The sequence below is a fragment of the Heptranchias perlo genome, chromosome 2 (assembly GCF_035084215.1).
Source record: "Heptranchias perlo isolate sHepPer1 chromosome 2, sHepPer1.hap1, whole genome shotgun sequence".
Taxonomy (NCBI): Eukaryota; Metazoa; Chordata; class Chondrichthyes; order Hexanchiformes; family Hexanchidae; genus Heptranchias; species Heptranchias perlo.
Window position 1 is genome coordinate 73,675,634 of NC_090326.1, and position 25,568 is coordinate 73,701,201.

Here is a 25,568-nt window from a genome sequence, read left to right on the forward strand (position 1 = left end):
CTAAGTGCATTACCTCACACTTCTCCGGGTTGAACTCCATTTGCTACTTTTCCGCCCACTCCACCAACCCATTGATATCTTCTTGGAATCTACAGCTATCCTCTTCACTATCAACTACGTGGCCAATTTTTGTGTTGTCTGCAAATTTGCCAATCATACCCCCTACATTCAAGTCCAAATCATTAATATATACCACAAACAGCAAGGGACCCAACACTGAGCCCTGTGGCACACCACTGGAAACAGATTTCCATTCGCAAAGACATCCATTGGCTTTTACTCTTTGTTTCCTGTTACTGAGCCAATTTTGGATCTAATTGGCCACATTTCTCTGTATCCCATGGGCTTTTACCTTTCTGACCAGTCTGCCATGTGGGACCTTGTCCAGTGGGAGACCAGTGGTACCTTCGTGATACAGAATCTCCAAAGTTACTGGGATCTTACTTGTTGATCAGTGAGGGGTGGAACTTCTATCTGCCCCTTACAAGGCAAATTATGAGCTGGGGGCAGGACTCCACAGTCAGGACCCAGCGTCTGTGTGACCCACGGTATGTTGAGTGAGTAGAGGCATCCACAAGGACGTACATCGGCCCACTGGTGAGGTCAGGCCAGGTAAGTGCCTGGACCCTCAAAAAGGTAAATTTCTTTAAAACAAAAAATTTCACCAGTTCGCCCCCTTGCTTGATCTAACCAGTGCCATGGTTGGGAGGATGTGGGGTGGGCAACTTCCCCCCCCCCCACCGCCCCTCCAAAGGGTGGGCATGGACTGACACTTCCTTGGGAGTGGGGCAGGCAGATGACAGCGATGTAACCAAAGTGGTACTTGCACTCACCTGCCCCAGGTAATGAGTTCCCTCCCACTCCGGCACGGTCAGTGATGGAAGACACTGTTGGTCATGATCCCTGACCCAAGGAATATCAGGGCCATTATATTTTGTAATTAGTTGCTCTGTAAAGGTATTGCAAAGCAGCAATGGAGTACAAATGGCCCTTCCCAATCTCCAGATCTCAACCTTGGCTCAGTGGTAGCACTCTCTCCTCTGAGTCAGAAGGTCATGCGTTCAAACTCCACTCCAGGACTTGAGCACATAAACGAGGCTAACAATTCAGTGAAGTACAGAAGCACTGTTGCAAATGCCATCTTTTGGATGAGATGTTAAACCGAGGCCCTGCCATTCAATGCATTTCAATGGTGAGGCAAAACAGCGAGATGCCGCTTTCGCGAAGCTAACGACGAAGCAGCACATCTCGGACAGCAACTTTTGGATTTCCGCGGTTAACCGTGCATCTGCCCCTTGCCTGAAGTTGCTGTCGCATTTTTGGGTAAATAACGGTGAGCGTCATTAGCCTCACCATTATTTTGACGGTAAATTCTGGCCCATTATCTGGTCAATAACCTCCTTCCTGTTTCTAGCACATTGATGTGTGCAAACTGGCTGCTGCATTTCCCTACATTACGACAGTGACTACATTTTAAAAGTACTTAATTGGCTGTGAAGAGCTTGAGGATGTCCTGAAGTCAAGAAAGATGTTATATAAATGTAAGTTTATTCTTTTTCTAGGTATCTAAATTTAACACTTGGGACTAAACATATCTGCCAGAAGGTGGCAGCATCACAACACAAACACAGTGGAGACTTTGTCACTTGGGACAATAAGAGAATTTGCACACAGATCCTGACTAGAAGTTTGCAACTATAACATTAACCTGTCTTTTCTCTTTTCAAATGGCATCAGATCTGCTGAGTATTTCAAGCATGCTTTTAATATTAATTTTAAGAAAGAAAAATGTCAGTATTTTTCTTCCTGGGGCCAAAAATGTCTGGTTGTTCTGGTGGACTACCACCATAGTTTTGTCGGGAATCCATCGAAAGGGTTACAAACTCCACTAGGACCCTGGAGCAAGTGGTGAGCGTTCCATCACACTCCTGACTTGTGCCTTGTACTTAATGGTGAGGCTTTGAGAGGTCAGAGGGTGAGCCACTCATCATAGAAAACCCAGCTTCTGTCGTGCTCTTGTGTTGATAGGGCTACTTCAGTTAAGCTTCTGGTCATGGTGGTGATGGTGAGGGACTTGGCACATGTCGTGCTTACTTTTTCTTTGTTCGCGATGGTCACTGCCTAGCACCTATGTGGCATAAATGTTACCTGCTGCTTGTCTGGATATTATTCAGGTCCTGCTGTAGGTTGGCATGGGCTGCTTCAGTATCAGAGGAGTTGTGAATGGAACTGAACATTGTGGAATTGTCAGCTGAAGGCCCCACTCCTGATCTCTGATCTCAGAAACATCAATAAGATGAATGACTAGTTATTCTAGTTTTGGAGGTGTTGGTTGAGGGAACAGTGTTATCCAAGACACCCTTGACAATTGCCTACCCTTCTTTAAATAGTGTGATGGGATTTTTAACATCCATCAGAATCGTAGCAATGTCTTATCCATTCCGACATTGCCGCATCCCTCCCTGAAGTGCCAGCCTAGATGATGTGCTCAAGTCCTAGAGTGGGGCTTAAACCCATAATCTTTTGACTCAAGCCAGAATACTATCAGTGAGCCAAATATATGTGACTGGCAGACAGGATTAATATAATGGAAAAAAATCAATTTCAGCACATTTTCAGGCTCTAAGCAAGGGCGGCACTAATAAAGGGAGTGCAAAAGCTTTCCATTAAACTCCACGGGGTAAATTTTAGCTGGCAGCCCAGAAACTGGGGGAGGAGGAAATTCCCAATGGGAAACCCAGAAGTACGGGTCTCCCACACATCCTTACGATTTTGACGTAAGGATGTCTTTTTTTTTGTAGGTTTCCCACCCGACAGGCCAGCCAGATTGACAGGCTGGCCGTCAGTCGGACGGGAGAAGAGCCAGGGAATAGATGCCTGCAGGTAGGTCTTGGGGGGGGGGGGGGGGTCGGTCATCGGTGGGGGGGGGGTTTCAGGGGCATCGGGGGAGTCATGTCATTGAGGGGTACGGGGTCATGGGGGTTCCGTCATCGGGGGGGGTCAGTTATCGGGGGGGAGTCAGTCATCAGGGGAGTCATCGGGGGGTCGGGGGCATCGAGGGGGGCAGTCGGAGATCGTGAGCGAGGTCAGAAATCGTAGGGGAGTGGATATCGTGGTGGGGGTCAGAGATCGTGCGGGGTATCAGAGATCATGAGCGAGGTCCAAGATCGTGGGGGTGTGGATATCATGGGGGGGTCAGAGATCGTGGGGGGGGGGGTCAGAGATCATGGGGGGCGTCGGAGTTCGTCAGCGAGGTCCAAGATTGTGGGGGTGTGGATATCATGGGGGGTCAGAGGTCATGGGGGGGTCAGAGGTCGTGAGTGAGGTCTGAGATTGTGGGGGTGTGGATATCATGGAGGGGTCAGAGATCGTGGGGGGGTCAGAGATCGTGGGGGGTCAGAGATCGTGGGAGGGTCAGAGATCGTGAGCAAGATTGGAGATCGTGGGGGGGGTGGTGTCAGAGATCGTGGCGGCGGGGTCGGAGATTGTGAGCGAGGTCGGAGATTGTGAGCGAGGTCGGAGATCGTGGGCGGCGGATATCGTAGGGGGTCGGAGGTCGGGGGGGTCAGGGATTGTGGAGGGGGCGGGGAGGGTTGACTGACCTGCCTCCTGAGAGCAGATTGGTCGCCCACCCCTCAGCCCGCTTACATTAAAACCGGAAGTGGGCGGGTTGGAGGCAGGTTTTACTTTTTAAAATAATTTTTACCTTCCCACCCGCACCCACCCCACCCCACCCATTCGTGTGGTTAAAATTTACCCCTATATGCTTGGTGAAGATTCCCACTACATTCCACAGAGACGTGACAATTGCACAGAATTATTGAAATATAGGTGTCAACAAAAGTAGATCTAATATTAGCCTGAGGTTACTGTTTTATGGTATATGCTGAATGAAGGGATTAACCCCTTTGCCAAATGTACATATTGTACTTCGTTTTAATAAAATGCCCTCTAGAGAATATAATATGGCCTGCATTCTTTCTCATGCATTTTCCTCTACATACCAGGTAATAGCTCAAGTGACCAACAGGAAGGATTACACACCTTTTGGGGTAAATTTTAACCCCACGAACGGGTGGGTTGGGGGTGTGTGGAAAGGTAAAAATTGTAAAAAAAACTACAACCTGACCCCGACCCACCCACTTCTGGTTTTAACGGAGGCGGGACGAGGGGCGGGCAACCAATCTGACTCAGGAGGCGGGTCGGTCACTGAAATCTTTTAAGGAGGCTGCGAGCCTCCATTTTGACAGCTTTTTTATTTATAACTCTTGGGGGCCGGGATTCCCAGGCCTTCTGCTTCACACCTTGTGAGAGGGGGTGAGAAGGACCGAAACAGCAGGAAGGTGCCTTTATTGCACTGCTTGTCGGCCCGGAGGAGCTTCCCCCAGGGCCAACAAGCCTGCTTGCTGCGATAACCCAAACTCGCGATCGACCGACCCCCACGACCTCTGACCCATCCCCACGATCTCCGACACCCCCCATGACCCCCAACCCTGATGACTCCCCCCGATGACCCTCCCCCCAATCTAAGACTTACCTGCTAGCATCCGCTCCCCGGCTCTTCTCCCATCCGACTGATGGCCAGCCTGTCAATCTGGCTGGCCTGTTGGGTGAGAAACCTACCAAAAAAAATTAAAAGACGTCCTTACGTCAAAATCGTAAGGACGTCCGGGAAACCTGTACTTCCGGGTTTCCCGTCAGGAATTCCTTGCCCCCCCCCCCTCCTCACCGCCCTCTTCCCGGCTCCCAGTTAAAATTTACCCCTTTGTCTCTAGTGTGTCACAGTTTACATCATATGGTCTCCCTATTTAGGTGCCACATATAACTCACCCTTGGCCTGTTCATTTAGTAATTTTCTTTTGGTGTTAATAGGGATACTTGGCTCCTTTGAGAAGTGGCCATTGTATTTTCTCTGCTCTTTTTACAATGTTTTTCTTCCTAATGTTCCCCACTTTCCTCCTCTCTTGAAAGTGTTAACTTTTGCTGGGTACAATTAGCATTCTTTTCAAGACAATCAGTGGACAAGTGCTATCAGGAAGGAAGATCCATAAGCCTAAAAAGGCTATAGTGGTTCAACAGATCTAAGAAGATCACTGCAATAGCCCTCGCCAAAGTACAGCCACTGAATGACAGAACTTAGCAGTTCCTCTGTAGGCCTGTTCACTACAAACCAGACACTATCTGTATGGACTGGTACAGAAATCAAATCATCACCATCTAGCATCAATACTCTTGCGGTCACAGTTGTTGCTCTACAACACAGACACAGGCTCAACCTTTCACCGAGCCACAGCTTTCAACCAAAACATGAGCTCTGGAGATACTTATGGCAATGTTCAATTGGCCCTTGTTTGATTTCAGTTCTCTATTTTCCCTGATTAACAACCTCAATGGGAGCCCTGGCACTATGGAGCTGATCGCGAATTGCGGTGATGCTCCACTCATGATACCATGTCTGAAGGCAGTGGCAAAGCCTAATGATTCCTCAAATGTAAGGAATCTTACAACACCAGGTTATAGTCCAACAGTTTTATTTGAAAATCACAAGCTTTCGGAGGCTTTCTCCTTTGTCACCTGACGAAGGAGAAAGCCTCTGAAAGCTTGTGATTTTCAAATAAAACTGTTGGACTATAACCTGGTGTTGTAAGATTCCTTACATTTGTCCACCCCAGTCCATCACCGGCATCTCCACATCGTAATGATTCCTCAACAGAGGATGGGTTGGTGAATGGGAAAGACAGGCAGACAGGCATAGACTCCGATCAGTTCAGTGAGCACGGCAGGCAAGAATGTTACTGCAGTATAGACTCTGCCATCCTGTAAATAACACATAACGCTGGAAAGATATCTTAATTGTACAGAGTCTCTGTGATTTCCTTCCATTTACAACTTTGAGTATTGATCAGTATGTCAAGGAAACTATCAATAGTAATATGGAGTCGATCATAGTTAGGTAATCATCTTTTCAGTTTCAAAGGACAATCTTATAAATACTACAATAGGAATTCCCACATTTTGACTATCAAGCAACTAATTCTGTGCATGAAATGGGCATGTGAGATTGCAACCCGGCTTCCAGTGCCTTAATGTTCATTTTTTGGAGGTTAAATGGATGTTCCCAAGTTGAGAGTTTCCCTCGACCTAGTGTTTCTTTTATACTGGAACTCCACCCCATGCCTGAGGAAATTTGGGGCCATTGGTGTGAACAGATTTCCAGAGAGCTTAAAGTTATGAACAGCTCAGCTACATTTATGAAAACAAGAACATTGGGTGTAGCTGATCTTAACATAGATTTTAATGTCATCAGATTTGATCTTAAATAGATTACATTTTATTTTGTTCATTATGCTGATAAAGCTATACTTATAGCCCAGTTAAAATTCTCTTTTCCTGTAATATTCTTGTAGATCCACATTTCAATTTGCTTTATTGTAAAATGAGAATTCCTAAAGCTCCTGACCCTTTCGAGCATGTCAATAATTGCAGTGCAACATTCATGATTTATAGAGTGAGGAACAGTTCTATAAGGCACAATATTTTCCCATGAAGTCAACAGACCTACCCCCACAGATCAGACAGATGGCACTAAGAAGGCCAGTCTCGCTGTCGTCCATTTCAAGTGGCAGCAGTTGGTTGGCAAAGGTAAAGACGAGGTCAGTGAGGGGGCCAAAACCCGCATTGTGCATCTGAATCCTGTTCAGGGTAAGGCCATCGGAGAAGGTCATTGTATCCTGCTCAGGTGTGTAACGGGTGCAGATTCGGAGAATCTGTTGGTGTGAAATAAAGAATGTATTAATTTTTTTAAAACTTCATCAGTAATACTTCTCTAAATAATGTACTGTTACTGAAAAGTTAGTAACAGAATGAGAAGTTTGGTACTTAAGTATTTTTTAATGACTCTCATTTAAATTGGTGGACAGAAAATAATTATATAAACTGGAGAGGAAAAGAACAGGTGAGAAATAATTTATGTCTGCCTACATAATAATGATAACTGCACTTCAAAAATAATTCATTGTTTGAAGAACACTGAGATATTTCAACATGATAAGGACTTGTATAAATACAAGACATGTTAGGGTAGATGTTCGTCTACGGATGCCCGCTGGGCCATGCTGAGTGGAATGGTATGCATGGTACTGAATGTTGATATCTTGCCAATCACCAGTATATTTGTGGCAGAGTAGGTAGGAGAAGCAGGAATTTCGGTGGATGACACCATCACAGCAATCCTGCCTCCTTTTGTGATATCAGGCTTTCAGGGAGTGGACAAAACAATTGTCTGCCCCCACCCCAAAATGAAATTGCCATGATCCTGGTGGTGCTGGGATGTGAGTCTCATTATAATACTCTTCAGCTCTTGTTCATGGCTGCCTCAAAGGGATCATGAGCCAGGGCAGAAGAGGGTACCCTGAGATTCTGACCAATCATTCATCCAGTTTTCCTAGACTTCAAATAACGGTGGGTAGCATTGATTGCTGCAAAATAAAACAATCATTCATAAGTATGTTTCTGTATCTATGATCACAGGCCAACTGCACATTAATGGATTGATACCCCTTTCTCTTAATAAAGAGGGGAGGGGAGGGGCCCATATGGCCACATGTGTGCCACTAATGTTTACAGTAACTTTGGGGAAACCTGCCACATGCTAATAGTGCAGTACTTTCTCATGTTGCCAGATCGTATCTGTGGGGTAATTAAAAGAGTTTGATGTGTTAAACAAGCATCTACCTTCTACTTGATGCATTAGTGCGCTGCCGGTTCTGAGATGTGGCAGACACCCCCTTATGTTGCTTGGAAGGAACCAGTTGTGTAAACACTCAAAGCACTGGTTGCCTTCAAAGCTCCTGGGAGAGCTGTCCCTGTCCTGGAGCTGGTCTGGAGGCATGGTTCCAGGAGACCTTATACTTCTGTCACTGACTCTTTTGTGAATCATCGTCTAAGGCTGATCTTTCTGACATCACAGTAAGTGGGCCTTGGCCTGTACATGGATGGTTGGGTAAAGGCAGGCATAGTATGACCGTCTAAAATAAAAATACACCTCCCTCTCATACCTCTTCTGATCCTCCTACAGATCTAGTAAATGCAGTGGTAAAGCTAACAGAACATCCAGGGGGAGGACTACAGCTATACAGAACTACAAATCTACAAAGGTAATTTATTGCTGTGAAGCATTTTGTGACATGGGTTGGTAATTGGTTGAGAGGTAGGAGATGGAGAGTAAGGATAAAGGGAATGATCTCTGATTGGCGGTATGTGACAAATGGTGTTTGCCAGGGATCTGTACTGGGCCTCAGCTTTTCAACATATGTACTAATAACTTGGATGAAGGAATAGAGTTGTATCTCCAATTTTGCAGATGACACGAAGTTAGTAGGCACAGTAAATTGTATAGATGGTAGCAGGAAGTTACAACGGGATGTAGACAGACTAAATGAGTGGTCAAAACTATGGCAGATGGAGTTCAATGTGGGGAAAGGTGAGGCCCTCTACTTTGGCTCTGAGAAAGACAAATCAAAATATTTTCTTAATGGTGAGAGAGTAAGAACTGTGGAGGATCAAAGGGGTTTTGGTGTCCATCTACACAAATCACTGAATGATACTGCAGAAGTAATCAAAAAACCTAATGGAAAGTTGGCCTTTATCTCAAGGGGGTGTTATTCAAAAGTGAGGAAGTGATGCTCCAGTTATACAGGGTCATGGTCAGACCCCATCAGGAGCATTGCACTAATCTTGGGCACTGTACCTCAGGAAGGATGTATTGGCTTTGGAAGGGTTACAGCGCAGATTCACCAGAATGATACGGGGGCGCTTAAAGGGTTAAATTATGAGGCCAGATTGCATAAACATGGTGTGTATTCCCTTGAGTTTAGAAGGGTGAGGGGTGATCTAATTGAGGTGTTTAAAATTATAAAGGGATTTGATAGGGTATATACAGAGAAACTATTTCCTCTGGTGGGGGAATCAGGGAGTTTGAATCAGTGCTGCGGTTATTTTGAGAGCGGTTGTTTGAACTGAATAAGAGTTCTCACAGAAACCAGTCCTGCCTGAGGGTAAGCAACAGAGGATGGAGAAATTGAATTTGCCATGCCTTAGTAAGGACTTTGTTAATTATTTAAGAGAGACCCTTGAACTAAATCAGAAGTTGTTCTTACAAAGAGTAAATGACCCATTGTGAATTTTCTCACTATAATGCATTTTCGCAGGATGTTCTCCTGATTGTCCACCATAACTTCGCTGGAAGATACCAAAGAAATGTTATAAACAGCATCTACACCATTTCTCCGGCGTTTCTGCAGCTCTTCCACCAAGTTATGGCAGATCAGGAAAGCCCCTATGGAAATTCAACCCCTATATTTATATATATTGCACTTTTAATATATACTGATTATTGTACTTTATATTTATATTTATCCATTTGAAAATGAAAATATCAATCTGTAAACACCTGATCTGTAGAGTACAACAACTATTTGAAAGACAATTTGTTATCATAACACAAGCCTACACTAAATCCAATAATCAGATTATTACAAGTGGGTAATTTTTAGCCGGAGGGTAATGCATCTCTGTGAAGGCAGGGTATAGAAAAGGCACAGGTTCTGGATTGTAGGAGACAAGTTCCACTTATGGGAATCCTTGTTAGACCACTGAGAAAGGAAACAAAACTAAAAAAAAAATTATACAGCTGGGCTATTTAATACTTAAATCATAGGGATTATTTACTGACTTTTTCCCCTCTTAAACACTGAATTAATGTTGAGCCTATTAATATCAATAATTTATGAACGCTGTATAAATGTAGGCTGTGCACAGTTCCACACGTATTTCAGTTACTGATGTCACCTCATAACCTCTACACCAAGGTAACAGTGGAACTATTCTTTATGCCCTCGTTGTGAAAACAAATTGATTGTGCAGCAAAGACTAAAGGAGGGTGAAATAAACTCCTTCATTGTGGTCTAAGCCATACTTCCTCCAATAAATTTAAAACTCAGACATCAGGTATGTCATTTCCTCCACTTTTAGACAGATTTAGTGAGTATTTGAGAGGAGTGCTCACAGCTCTCACATTTAGCGTTGGATTACAGAGTAAATTCACTGATCTCATTGTTGCAAATTTCATATCCGCACTCGATATCCTCTTGGGTTCAGCATCAGGAGTTTACTTTTACTGCCCAATACATAGTCATATGATAGTGTGACCTGGGAGTCCCCTCATTGTGTGTACTGGATACTCACATGTGCCCTCACATGCATCTTCCGGAAGGCAGATTGATAAACACTGTAGTGAGATGAGGCCAAGTGTAAACCAACATGCTGCTTAATTTTATATATTATATAACAATGATCAAAATACACTTTTCAGAGAAATTCAATCTAATCCCTATTGTTTCTTGTAATATGGAAAATAACAAAGTAGACAACTCTAAGCCTGTTAATGGGGTAAATTCATCTTACAGACTACCCATCCTTGAAACTAGTTGGGTCTTCCCTTCGGAGGAGAGGGTTTGCTGCCTCCCTAGCTTTCCATTCCAAATTTGCTACAGGTTGCCTGTGTCCTAGCTAGACAAGAAGCCAAAAAATTGATCTCTGACTCTCCCCCAGCTCTCCATGTCAGCGATTGGTTAGTTGAGCTGCCAATCAAGCCTGCTACTACCCTCCTGGGTGAAGGTTCCCTGGAAGCTCTCACTCTCTGGGTTCAAATGAATGAGTCTATTCCAAAATTATAGGGCTGACTTTAATTCCCTCCGCCTGACGGAAACCAGACAAGGTGAGAGAGAGAGAAGCCAGGAAATTATAGACCTGTTAGTCTAACATCTGTTGTGAGGATGTTATTGGAATCTATAATTAAGGAAAGAGTAACTGAGCACTTAAGAGAAATTTGAGCTTATTAGAGAGAGCCAACATGGATTTTTAAAGGGTAGGGGTCATGTGTAACGAACCGAACTGAATTTTTTGAGCAAGTAACTAAAGTAGTAGACAGGGGAATATCTATGGATGTTACGTTAAGTCTATAGTATAGATCAGGCTATTTGGCCCAACTGGTCTATGCCAACATTTATGCTCTACACAAGCCTCCTCCCTCCCTACTTCATTTAACCCTATCAGCATACCCTTCTATTTCTTTCTCCCTCATGTGCTTATCCAGCTTCTCCTTAAATGCCTCCATGCTATTTGCCTTAACTACTCCTTGTGGTAGTGCGTTCCACATTCTTACGACTCTTTGGGTATAGAAGTTTCTCCTGAATTCCCTATTGGATTTATTAGTGATTATCTTATATTTATGACCTCTAGTTTTTGACTCCTCACAAGTGGAAACATTTTCTCTACGTCTATCCTATCAAACCCTTTCATTATTTTAAAGGCCTCTATCAGGTCACCCCTCAGCCTTCTCTGTTCTCGAGAAAAGAGCCCCAGCCTGTTCAGCCTTTCCTGAAAATTATATGCTCTCAGTTCTGGTATCATCCTTGTGAATCTTTTTTGCACCTTCTCCAATGCCTCTATATCCTTTTTATAATATGGAGATCAGAACTGTGTACAGTACTCCAAGTGTGGACTAACCAAGGATCTTGGTTTAACATAACTTCTCTGCTTTTCCATTCTATCCTTCTAGAAATGAACACCAGTGCTTGGTTTGCCTTTTTTATGGCCTTATTAACCTGCGTCACTACTTTTAGTGATTTGTGTATCTGCACCCCTAGATCCCTTTGCTCCTCCACCCCATTTAAACTCTTATTATCCAAGCAATATGTGGCCTCCTTATTCTTCCTACCAAAATGCACCACCTCACACTTATCTATATTGAAATTCATTTGCCAATTACACACCCATTCTGCAAGTTTATTAATGTCTTCTTGCATTTTGACGTATTCTTCCTTTGCATTAACACCCCAAATTTGGTGTCATCCACAGATTTTGAAATTGTACTTCCAATTCCCGAGTCCAAATCGTTAATGTAAATTGTGAACAACAGTGGTCTCAGCACCAATCCCTATGGAACAACACTTCCCACCTTTTGCCAGTCTGTGTAGCTATCCATAACCCTTGCTCTCTGTTTTCTGTTTTGTAGCCAGCTTGCTATCCATTCTGCTACCGATTCTACGTACTCTGACCTTAGTCATGAGTATACAATGCGGTACCTTATTGAACGCCTTTTGAAAATCCAAATATATTACATCTACTGCATTACCTTTTTCTATCTTTCGGTTACATTATGAAAGAATTCAATAAGGTTTGCCTTCTGAAATCCATGCTGACTATTCTTTATTATTTTTTCGTTCTCCAGATGCTTTTCTACTACATCTTTGAGTAAAGATTCCATTATCTTTCCTACCACCAATGTTAGGGTAATTGGTCTATAGCTCCCTGGACTTGTTCCAGCTTCCTTTTTAAATACAGGAATAATGTTAGCTGTCCACCAGTCCTCTGGTACAATTCGCTTTTCTAATGAATTTTTATATATATGTAATAGTGCCTCTGCTATCTCCTCCCTAACTTCTTTTCATATGCATGGTGCAACCCATCAGGACATGGGGTTTTATCCTCTCTAAGTTTGATTAGTTTATCAATTATCTCCCCCATTTCTATCTTAAATGTCATTATATCTTTTTTGATCTCTTCTAATGTCATGCCCACCATGTTACTCTCCCTGGTAAAAACTGAGGCAAATTAACTATTCAATATTTCTGTCATTTCACTGTCATTACCTGTGAGTTTATCTTGTGTATCCCTTAGTGGCCCTATCCCTATCCTAATTTGTCTTTTGTTATTTATGTATCTATAGAATACTTTACTATTTCTTTTTATATTCCTTGATAATTTAATTTCGTAGTTCCTCTTTGCTTTTCTATTTGTTTTTTGACTTAGTTCCTAACTTCTTCATTTTCCTTTTGTCATCCTCTCCTTTATTGTCCATGTACTTAGACTATGCCTTCTTCTTTATCATAATATCATAGAAAGCACAGCATAGGAGGAGGCCATTCGGCCCATCGTGCCTGTGCCAGCTTTTTGACAGAGCTATCCAATTAGTTCCATTCCCTTGCTCTTTCCCCATACCCCTGGAAATTTTTTCTTTTCAAGTATTTATCCAATTATCTTTTGAAAGTTGCTATTGAATCTGCTTCCACCACCTTTTCAGGCAGTGCATTCCAGATCATTACAACTTGTGTAAAAAGAGCCTCTGTCTCTTTTGCCGATCACCTAAAATCTGTGTCCTCTGGTTACCGACCCTTCTGTCACTGGAAACAGTTTCTCCTTCTTTACTCTGTCAAAACCATTCATGATTTTGAACACCTCTATCAAATCTCCCCTTAACCTTCTCTGTTCTGAGAAGAACAACTCCAGCTTTTCCAGTCTCTCCACATTAACTAAAGTCCCTCATCCCTGGTACCATTCTAGTAAATCTCCTCTGCACCCTCTCTAAGGCCTTGACATCCTTCCTAAAGTATGGTGCTCAGAATTAAACACAATACTCCAGCTGAGGCCCAACATTTTATAAAGGTTTAACATAACTTCCTTGCTTTTGTACTCTATGCCTCTATTAATAAAGCCCAGGATCCCATATGCTTTTTTAACAGTCTTCTCAACTTGTCCTGCCATCTACAAAGATTTGTGTACATACACCCCCAGATCTCCCTGTTCCTGCAACTCCTTTAAAGTTGTACCATTTAGTTTACATTGCCTCTCCTCATTCTTCCCACCAAGATGCATGACTCCACACTTCTCTGCACTAAATTTCATCTGCCATGTGTCTGCCCATTTCACCAGTCTGTCTATGTCCTCCTGAAGTCTGTTACTATCTCCCACATTGTTTACTACATTTTTGAGCTTATTGTCATCTACAAACTTTGAAATTATACTCTCTATACTCAAATCCAGGTCATTAATATATATATCAAAAAGAGCAGTGGTCCTAATACTGACCCCTGGTGGATACCACTGTATACTTCCCTACAGTCTAAAAAACAACCGTTCACCATTACTCTCTGCTTTCTGTCCCTTAGTCAATTTTGTATACACGCTGCCACTGCCCCTTTAATCCCATAGGCTTTAATTTTGCTAATAAGTCTACTATGTGGTACTTTATCAAATTCCTTTTGAAAGTCCATATACGCAACATCAGCCGCACGACCCTCATCAACCTTCTTCGTTACTTCATCAAAGAACGCAATCAAGTTAGTCAAACACGATTTTCCTTTAACAAATCCATGCTGACTTCCATTTATTAGCCCATACTTTTCGAAGTGCCAATTTATTTTGTCCCGGATTATTGTCTCAAAGTTTCCCCACCACCGACATTAGGCTGATTGGCCTGTAATTGCCAGGTTTATCCCTCTCCCCTTTGTTGAACAGGGGTGTAATATTTGCAATTCTCCAGTCCTCCGGCACCATCTCCATATCTAAGGATGTTTGGAAGATTGTGGCCAGAACCTCTGCAATTTCTACCCTTACTTCCCTCAGTAACCTAGGATGAATTCCATCTGGACCGGGTGACTTTTCTGCTTTGAGTACTGCCAATCTTTTTAGTACCTCCTCTTTATCTATTTTTATTCTATCCACTATCTCTACTGCCTCCTCCTTTACTGCTAAAATGGCAGCATCCTCTTCTCTAGTGAAGACAGATGCAAAGTATTCATTTAGTGCCTCAGCCATGCCCTCTGCCTCCACAAGAAGATCTGCTTTTTTGTCCCTTATCAGTCCTTTAACTACCCTTATACTATTTAATTTTACTCTTATCTCTTTGTTCATCCAAGGTGTTTCATTAGTTTGTTCTTGTTTCTTAGAGGAATATATTTCTCCTGAACTCTGTTGATCACTGTTTTAAATATTTCCCACTGCTGTTCTATCTCTTTGTCTGTCAATTTTTTTTTTCCAGTTTACCTTCCCTAGTTCCATTCTCATCCTCTCAAAATTAGCTTTTCCCCAATCTATTGCTTTGGTCTTTGTCTTACTTATGTCTTTCTCAATCATTATTTTAAACCTTATTATGTTATGATCGTTATTGCCTAGATGTTCCCCATGCTTACTTCTCTTATCTGCTCTGGTTCATTTCCCGTTACTAGATCCAGCAGTGATTCCTCTCTTGTTGGGTTTCTCACATACTGGGTAAGAAAGGAGTCCTGTACACACTGTAAAAACTCCATTCCCTTTTCTCCTTTCCCAACCTCTTCCTACCAGTTTATTTGGGAGTAGTTGAAATCTCCCATGATTATTATTTGATGCTTTTTACTCATTTCATGGATTTGTCCACATATTTCATCCTCCACTTCCCTTCCACCATTAAGTGGTCTGCAGAATATATCTATTAACGTGATCGATCCCTTCTTATCCTTTGTCTCAATCTATATGGATTCTGTTTCTATCTTAATATTACTTATATCCCTTTTTTCTATTGCCATTATGTTGTCTCTAATTAGTACAGCTACCCACTCCCCTTCTTATTTCCCTATCCTTTCTAAATACATTATATCCTACAATATTTAACTGCCAGTCCTGTTCTTTATGTAGCCATGTTTCAGTTATCCCGACTACATCTGGCTCCTCGCTACGAATTATTGCCTCCAGTTTCCCTGTTTTGTTTCGGATGCTGTGCACGTACAGGCAGTTTAATTTGTTTTTAGTCATTGTTCCCCTCAATTTATTTTTAACAGTCATTTTGTATTTATGTTCTATAACTGTATTTGTTCTCTGACCATTTGTGTTACCCTTATTACTTTGGTTTTACCTTTACTCTCATCTCGTATTTCTTTTTTCTTCAGACTTATGTTATCCTCACCAGATCCCTCCCCCCGTCTTACTAGTTTAAAGTCCTATTCACTGCCCTATTTATCCTTTCCGCTGGACACTGGTCCCATTCCGGTTCAGGTGGAGCCCGTCCCAGTGGTACAGCTCCTTCCTGTCCCAGTGTCTCATGAAATGGAACCCCTCCTTCCCACCCCAGTCTTTCAGCCACACATTCACCTTTCTGATCTGTCTAGCCCTATGGCAATTAGCACGTGGCTCAGATAATAATCCCAAAATTACCACCTGTGAGGTCCTGCTTTTTAATTTAGTTCCTTAGCAGTTTTTTAGCAGGACCTCCTCCCTTTTCTTCCCTATGTCACTGGTCCCAACATGAACCATGACAACTGGATTTTCCCCCTCCCTTTCCAAATTCCTCTCCAGTTGCTCCAAGATATCCTTTACCCTTGCAACAGGTAGGCAACACATCTCCTGGACTCTTGGTCACAACTGCAGAGGACATTATCTATCCCGCTAATTATTGAATCCCCTCAGACTACAACCTTTCCATTCTGCTCCTCCCCCCACCTTTTCTTGGACTGGCTCCTGCTCCACGGTGCCATGGTTAGCATTTTGGTCATCCACCCTGCAGCCTGCATCCTTATCCTAACAGATAGTAAGTGCATTGTACCTGTTGGATCGGACCAGTGTCTGCAGGGCCTCTTTCTCTACTTGCCCTTGGTTCCCCTTACCCTGCTAACAGTCACACTCTCCCCTTCCTGCACCTGTGCAGTTCTCTGAGGTGTGACTGTAGTTTATATGGATTTCCAGAAGGCATTTGATAAGCTTCCACATAAGAGACTATTAGCTAAAATTAAAGCTCTTGGAATTGAAGAAAAATTGTTGACCTAGTTAGGAGATTGGTTATCTATGTCATTAGAAGATAGAAGACAGTGTGTACGGATAATGGGTATGTACGTGAATTGGAAGGAAGTGACTAGTGGTGTCCCACAAGGATCTGTGCTGGGGCCACATAATATTTATTAATGACTTAGATAACACAATAGAGAGCCATATATCCAAGTTTGCTGATGACACAAAAATTGGTGGCATAGTAAGTAGTGCAGACGGGAGCATAAAATTACAAAGAGACATTAATAGATTAAGTGAGTGGGCAAAACTGTGGCAGATGGATTTCAACGCAGTTAAGTGTGAGGTCATCCATTTTGGACCAAAAAAAGGATAGATCCAAGTATTTTTTAAATGGTGAAAAGCTGGGAACAATGGAGATCCAAAGAGATTTAGGGGTCCATGTACACAGATCACTAAAATATGAGGTCAGGAACAAAAAATAATCAAAAAGGCTAATGGAATGTTAGCCTCTATAACTAGAGGGCTAGAATATATAGGGGAGTAAGTTTTGCCACAGCTGTACAAAGCCCTGCTTAGACCACATCTGGAGTACTTTGTACAATTCTGGGCATCGCACCTTAGAAAGGATATATTGGCCTTGGAAGGAATGCAGTGCAGATTCACCAGAATGATAACAGGGCTCCAAGGGTTAGGTTATGAGGCGAGATTAATAGGCATGTGATTTGATTGAGGTTTTTAGGATTTTGAAAGGAATTTTAAGGGTAGACAGAGATAAACTTTGTCCGCTGGTGGGGGAGTCTAAGACAAGGGGACATAACCTTAAAATCAGAGCCAGGCCATTCAGGAGAGAAATTAGGAAAGACTTCTTCACACAAAGGATTGTAGAAATGTGGAACTCTCTCCCACAAAAAGCAGTAGATACTAGCTCAATTAATAATTCTAAATCTGAGATCGATAGATTTTTGCGAGCCAAGGGTATGAAGGGATATGGAGCCACAGTGGGTGGATGGAGTTAGGATACAGATCAGCCATGATCTCATTGAATGGTGAAACAGGCTCGAGGGGCTGAATGTCCTACTCCTGTTCCTGTGTTCCTAGTAGTGGAGTTGAAATCGTAGAGGTGGACTCAATGCCTTGCTTCCCATCCACCGCCATATTTCGGCCCGTGTTTTCATGGATGGCCAAGGTGCCCCCCTGAATGAGGCAGAAGCCTCATGAATTCATGAAAATCGGTGACGTACATAAGACCCTGATGGCATTTTAACAGCCTACTGGGCAGATCGTCTGCTGTGGATGCTCCACACAGTAACATCTGGAGGAATGCTCCTCTGGGCTCTACAAGAATAATGTAGGCCGCTGCTGCTATCTTCCACATGGTGATCTCAGGAAACAGCAGTAAGTGGGGCAGACAGGAGGAAAATCCTCTAGGCCTCACACTGAGCTCTGCATGGGGGTTTCCCTCCCACCCCACATCTCTGCCAGCCCCAAACATGCTCCCAGTTATAAGTGACCCCATAGCTCCTGTCAGAAGATCATGGAGAAGCATTAGCAAAGAAACTCTGTGCCTCAGATCTTCTAATCTGAAGGAAGAAAAATCCACTGCACACATACTGAAGCAACAACAAAGTGTAACATGCATTATTTCAGTTAAGAAAGAAAATCTGCAACCTTTCATTGATATTACTTCCTAATAGTTTGAACCAACAATGATAAAGAGTTGTGTGTCAATGAACATCTACTCTTATCAAACTGTAAACCAGCATACAAGATGTGAACATGTACAGTAGAAAGAAGTAGTTCTTTTTTTAAAAAATCTAATAGTTTGCTCATTCATCCTCATAAAAATCTATTCTATTGTGTAATTTGAGGGTGATATGCTTTAAGGATCTAATTTAGTTCTCTATACCCTGCTTGCATTCTTATCTGTTCATCTACCAGTGTAAATATCAAACACTCAAAATAATCCTGAACTGTCTTTTTATTGCAAACAAAATAGCACTTTATATGGACTCTTCCTGGGTGCATATGCTCAGTAATTGTATACAACAGTGGTCACAAAACGTTATTCATTTTTATTACAAAGGCAGTCTATTCCCTATCTGCTGACTTTCAGTGACTTTAAACATGTGATTTGAAAAAGTGAAATGTTGCACAGAATTTTTTACTTCCCGTCAGCCTGTAGCATAGTGATCGTAAATGAGCTGTCAGGGGAAGCAGCCTTCAGCAATCAAGGGCAGCTTAAATGATTTTTCCCTACCTTGTGGGTATTACAGCAGGATTGCTGCAAATTGCAATAAATAGCAATGTTACTTACTGCAAGCAGTGAGTTGCCACCCAAACAGCACACAGCCACAATTAATCATGGTTCAGCAACTGAAAAAGCAGAAATTGAAGTACCTTATCCATATTTAAACTTGCAATCACCTGGCAGAGCCGATTAGAAAATTACCATCCATGGTGAGAAAAGTCAATTGTGCCAAACAAGATGAGATGTGGAGATGCCGGTGATGGACTGGGGTTGACAATTGTAAACAATTTTACAACACCAAGTTATAGTCCAGCAATTTTATTTTAAATTCACAAGCTTTCGGAGGCTTCCCCCTTCGTCAGGTGAACATCGTTCACCTGACGAAGGGGGAAGCCTCCGAAAACAAGATGAGGGCCTTTGTTAATTGAGAAACCAAAGTGAGGGCACAAGGTACATAGTGAGGGTCACTACAAGCTTTCAAATAAGTAGAAGAGATGAAGTAAGTTGGGGAGTAGAAAGAGAAATGAGGCAATTCAGGAAGGAAAGACTGGGAAAAAAGGAGTTCCACAGTTCTGAGATCCTAGAAAAGAATGAGTTAGAGCAGGAGGCTGTGCCATGAGTCTAGATTTGAACATGATGGGGAAATAAGGAGAAAGAAGCGCATATAGGATGGCATATTTGGAGCTTAGGAGCACTAAGAGAGGAAAGTTCAGAAGAGCACTGTCCATAGCAATATGATTAAAATAGAGATAAGAAAGGCTGCAATGGTGAGAGAGGTTGGAGGCTTGAGGTGGACCATCAGACAACAAGCAAAGAATCAACAGACTTTAGCCGGCTTGTACCATAAATCCTATCCCCCACCTCAAGTGATCAAGGCCAGAAATGTATTGTTTATGAGACCAATGAGGGTCCAGATGTGACGCATCAAAACCAAAGCTGATTTTTTACTGAACGTGTGTTGGAAAGGATTTGATTCAAGTAGATGGTGAAGGGGAGACCTAATAGAGGTATTCAAAATTATGGGGAGGGTTTGATAGAGCAAGTAGGGAGGGAGAAACTGTTTCCTCCGGCAAGTGGGTCGGTAACCAGAGGTCATAGATTTAAAATAATTTGCAAACAAACTAGAGGGGAAATGAGGAGAAATTTTTTCACACAGAGGGTTGTTAAGATCTGGAACGCACTACTTGAAAAGGTGGTGGAAGCAGATTCCATAGGAACTTTCAAAAGGCAATTGGGCGTGTACTTGAAGAGGAATAATTTGCAGGGTTATGGAGAGAAAGCTGGGGGTGGGACTAAATTGAACAGCTCTTTCGAAGAGCTGGCACAGGCACGATGGGCCGAATGGCCTCCTCCTGTGCTGTAAGATTCTAAGATTCTAGATGAGCAGATTAAATAATTTCCATTTTTCTCACCATGAAAATAGTGTTCTTTTGCAAGGCAGCATTAGTCTGTTGTAATGTAAATATTATCAGCATTGACAGCCCTCAAATTAATGAGCACAAAATTGCCCACCCCAAAACATATATAATTTTATATGAATGAATGCTAACATAGCACTCCTTCTCAGGCAGTATTATCAGATCTGACCAAAGAATACTTGTTGACCTCCCTGCGTTGATATTTCAGGATTGATTTTACGAATGCTTACTTCCATTGTGGAGCCTTACCTCCAGGACCAGACATTGGAAAATCTGGTACAATTCCTACAATTTTCTAACCTTTAGAATTAATGGACGGAGTGTGTCTGCCAGTTTCCCAATTGGCAGTCCCAGTTAGTGAGATTCCATGCACAATGCACACATTGAGAAAATCATCTCTCTTGCCTGTTCATACCATTTTGACATTAGTATTGTTAATGACAGCAAAACTGAAAATACCTGTAAATGTTACCCAAGGAATGGCAGAACAAATTTAGGATATCGAGCAGCTCAGTTCTGGATCTTTGAGATGAAATTGTGGAGATTTGATCTTACTTTGCAAAATAACCTCCAATATGTACTGAACCACACCTCAAACCGAAGGCTGGTTTGGACATCTCTACATAAAAAAGTTAAGAAAGCATAGGCATCACGCTCACTCTTTCTATATCTCTCATAGACTCCACACCTATATTTAATCTCATGAAAGAAAGTTTTGCATCTGAATGTTATGTACACAAGTATGCCACCTCCTATGTCTCATTTAATTCATTTGAATTGTCTATATTATTTTTAACCAAACATTTCAACTCGAATACACATACTGGCTGTCAGCCATTCTTCTCTAAGAACTGGTCTCAAATGCTAGCCACATGACTCAGAACTCAAAGGACTCCGCATCCTACATGTTAATACTTTGATACAGTTGCTTTGGTACAAGATACACATTCTTTCATTACTTGAAGTTAAAAGACGAACATGTGCTTCTTTTAAAAAAAATATTGAGTTAGTCTGCCTTGGATCAGTGGTAGCACTCTCGCCTCTGTGTCAGTAGGTCAGGCGTTCAAGCCCCACTCCAGACTTAAGTACATAATCTAGGCTCAAACTCCAGTGCAGTACTGTTAGAAGTGCCATCTTTTGGATGTAACGTTAAACTGAGGCCCTGTCTGCCCTCTCAGGTGGATGCAAAAGATCCCATGGCACTATTCGAAGAAGAGCAAGGGAGATCTCCTTGTGTCCTGGCCAACAATTCTCCCTCTAACCAACACCTAAAACAGATGATCTGGTCATTTATTTCATTGCTGTTTGTGGGACCTTGCTGTGCACAAATTGGTTGTTGTGTTTCCTACATTACAAACAGTAACTACATTTCAAAAAGTACTTAATTGGCTGTAAAGTTCTATGAGACATCCTGAGGTCATGAAAAGTGCTATATAAATGCAAGTTCTTTCTTTCATTAATGAGAAACGTATTTTCATGTCAGAGCTGTTGGTTAGATATGATGAACAATGGTATGCCACTGCCATACTACAATTGGGATAAGTGAACTCAGGAATTAGAAGCAACCCTTCTTTGGACCACACTTTTCTACGTTATCAGTTCTTTTAACTATCATTCTGGAGGGGGAGGGTGAACAGCCAGTTGTCGTGGTGCATATAGGCACCAACGATATAGGTAAAAAACAGGATGAGGTCCTACAAGCTGAATTTAGGGAGTTAGGAGTTAAACTAAAGAGTAGGACCTCAAAGGTAGTAATCTCAGGATTGCTACCAGTGCCACGGGTTAGTCAGAGTAGGAATGACAGGATAGCTAAGATGAATACGTGGCTTGAGAGATGGTGCAAGCTGGAGGGATTCAAATTCCTGGGCCATTGGAACCGGTTCTGGGGGAGGTGGGACCAGTACAAATTGGACGGTCTGCATCTGGGCAGGACTGGAACCAATGTCCTAGGGGGAGTGTTTGCCAGTGCTGTTGGGGAGGGTTTAAACTAATGTGGCAGGGGGATGGGAACCGATGCAGGAAGTCAGTGGGAAATAAAGTGGTGACAGAAACAAAAGGCAGTAAGGGAGAGTGTACAGAACATGACCGGACAGATGGTCTGAGAAAGCAGGGCAAAGACCAAGGGAAGTCTAGATTAAACTGCATTTATTTCAATGCAAGAAGTCTGATGGGCAAGGCAGATGAACTCAGGGCATGGATGGGTACATGGGACTGGGATGTTATAGCTATTACTGAAACATGGCTAAGGGAGGGGCAGGACTGGCAGCTCAATGTTCCAGGGTACAGATGCTATAGGAAAGATAGAGCAGGAGGTAAGAGAGGAGGGGGAGTTGCGTTCTTGATTAGGGAGAACATCACGGCAGTAGTGAGAGGGGATATATCCGAGGGTTCGCCCACTGAGTCCATATGGGTAGAACTGAAAAATAAGAAGGGAGAGATCACTTTGATAGGATTGTACTACAGACCCCCAAATAGTCAACGGGAAATTGAGGAGCAAATATGTAAGGAGATTACAGACAGCTGCAAGAAAAATAAGGTGGTAATAGTAGGGGACTTTAACTTTCCCAACATTGACTGGGACAGCCATAGCATTAGGGGCTTGGATGGAGAGAAATTTGTTGAGTGTATTCAGGAGGAATTTCTCATTCAGTATGTGGATGGCCCGACGAGAGAGGGGGCAAAACTTGACCTCCTCTTGGGAAATAAGGAAGGGCAGGTGACAGAAGTGTTAGTGAGGGATCACTTTGGGACCAGTGATCATAATTCCATTAGTTTTAAGATAGCTATGGAGAAGGATAGGTCTGGCCCAAAAGTTAAAATTCTAAATTGGGGAAAGGCCAATTTTGATGGTATTAGACAGGAACTTTCAGAAGTTGATTGGGAGAGTCTGTTGGCAGGCAAAGGGACGTCTGGTAAGTGGGAGGCTTTCAAAAGTGTGTTAACCAGGGTTCAGGGTAAGCACATTCCTTATAAAGTGAAGGGCAAGGCTGGTAGAAGTAGGGAACCTTGGATGACTCGGGAGATTGAGGCACTAGTCAAAAATAAGAAGGAGGCATATGACATGCATAGGCAGCTGGGATCAAGTGGATCCCTTGAAGAGTATAGAGATTGCCGGAGTAGAGTTAAGAGAGAAATCAGGAGGGCAAAAAGGGGATATGAGATTGCTTTGGCAGATCAGGCAAAGGTGAATCCAAAGAGCTTCTACAAATACATAAAGGGCAAAAGGGTAACTAGGGAGAGAGTAGGGCCTCTTAAGGATCAACAAGGTCATCTATGTGCGGAACCACAAGAGATGGGTGAGATCCTGAATGAATATTTCACATCGGTATTTACGGTTGAGAAAGGCATGGATGTTAGGGAACTTGGGGAAATAAATAGTGATGTCTTGAGGAGTGTACATATTACAGAGAGGGAGGTGCTGGAAGTCTTAACGCGCATCAAGGTAGATAAATCTCCGGGACCTGATGAAATGTATCCCAGGACGTTATGGGAGGTTAGGGAGGAAATTGCGGGTCCCCTAGCAGAGATATTTGAATCATCCACCGCTACAGGTGAGGTGCCTGAAGATTGGAGGGTAGCAAATGTTGTGCCTTTGTTTAAGAAGGGCGGCAGGGAAAAGCCTGGGAACTACAGACCAGTGAGCCTGACATCTGTAGTGGGTAAGTTGTTAGAGGGTATTCTGAGGGACAGAATCTACAGGCATTTGGAGAGGCAGGGACTAATTAGGAACAGTCAGCATGGTTTTGTGAGAGGAAAATCATGTCTCACGAATTTGATTGAGTTTTTTGAAGGGGTAACCAAGAAGATAGATGAGGGCTGTGCAGTAGACGTGGTCTACATGGACTTCAGCAAAGCATTTGACAAGGTACCGCATGGTAGGTTGTTACATAAGGTTAAATCTCATGGGATCCAAGGTGAGGTAGCCAATTGGATACAAAATTGGCTTGACGACAGAAGACAGAGGGTGGTTGTCGAGGGTTGTTTTTCAAACTGGATGCCTGTGTCCAGCGGTGTGCCTCAGGGATCGGTGCTGGGTCCGCTGTTATTTGTTATTTATATTAATGATTTGGATGAGAATTTAGGAGGCATGGTTAGTAAGTTTGCAGATGACACCAAGATTGGTGGCATTGTGGACAGTGAAGAAGGTTATCTCGGATTGCAACGGGATCTTGATAAATTGGGCCAGTGGGCCGATGAATGGCAGATGGAGTTTAATTTAGATAAATGTGAGGTGATGCATTTTGGTAGATCGAATCGGGCCAGGACCTACTCCGTTAATGGTAGGGCGTTGGGGAGAGTTATAGAACAAAGAGATCTAGGAGTACAGATTCATAGCTCCTTGAAAGTGGAGTCACAGGTGGATAGGGTGGTGAAGAAGGCATTCAGCATGCTTGGTTTCATTGGTCAGAACATTGAATGCAGGAGTTGGGATGTCTTGTTGAAGTTGTACAGGGCATTGGTGAGGCCACACTTGGAGTACTGTGTACAGTTCTGGTCACCCTATTATAGAAAGGATATTATTAAACTAGAAAGAGTGCAGAAAAGATTTACTAGGATGCTACCGGGACTTGATGGTTTGACTTACAGGGAGAGGTTAGACAGACTGGGACTTTATTCCCTGGAGAGTAGGAGGTTAAGGGGTGATCTTATAGAAGTCTATAAAATAATGAGGGGCATAGATAAGGTCGATAGTCAAAATCTTTTCCCAAAGGTAGGGGAGTCTATAACGAGGGGGCACAGATTTAAGGTGAGAGGGGAGAGATACAAAAGGATCCAGAGGGGCAATTTTTTCACTCAAAGGGTGGTGAGTGTCTGGAACGAGCTGCCAGAGGCAGTAGTAGAGGCGGGTACAATTTTATCTTTTAAAAAGCATTTGGACAGTTACATGGGGAAGATGGGTATCGAGGGATATGGGCCAAGTGCAGGCAATTGGGACTAGCTTAGTGGTATAAACTGGGCGACATGGACATGTTGGGCCGAAGGGCCTGTTTCCATGTTGTAACTTCTATGATTCTATGATTCTATGATCATTTCTTCCAATGTTTATAGTGAGTCTTTCTGGATTTGGATCCTTATAGGATTAACTAACTAGGTAAACAGTGGAACAGTTTATGCATCATTAAATGTAAATATTTTTGTCCATGGGGATTCAGAATAAATATCCACAGCATTCAAAACACCTCTTTATTTAACATGCTCAAACAACTTTAAAAATCACAATGCAACATTTGCTTAACAGCTCTATTGTACAATATATATTGATGGTCATGTAGAATTAAAATCAATTTCATATTTGGGAAGGG

At 42.7% G+C, this 25,568-nt stretch overlaps 1 protein-coding gene across 3 annotated transcripts in view; it reads right to left on the reverse strand.

Moving 5' to 3' along the window:
- The window catches only part of LOC137340467 (retinoic acid receptor beta-like), a 193,454-nt gene that overhangs the window by 9,113 nt on the left and 158,773 nt on the right, over positions 1-25,568 (reverse strand). For all 3 annotated transcript variants that reach the window (XM_068002936.1, XM_068002928.1, XM_068002919.1), the window contains one exon: positions 6,563-6,767. In XM_068002936.1, the coding sequence (XP_067859037.1) occupies positions 6,563-6,767 (205 nt within the window). The remainder of the gene's footprint in view (positions 1-6,562; positions 6,768-25,568) is intronic.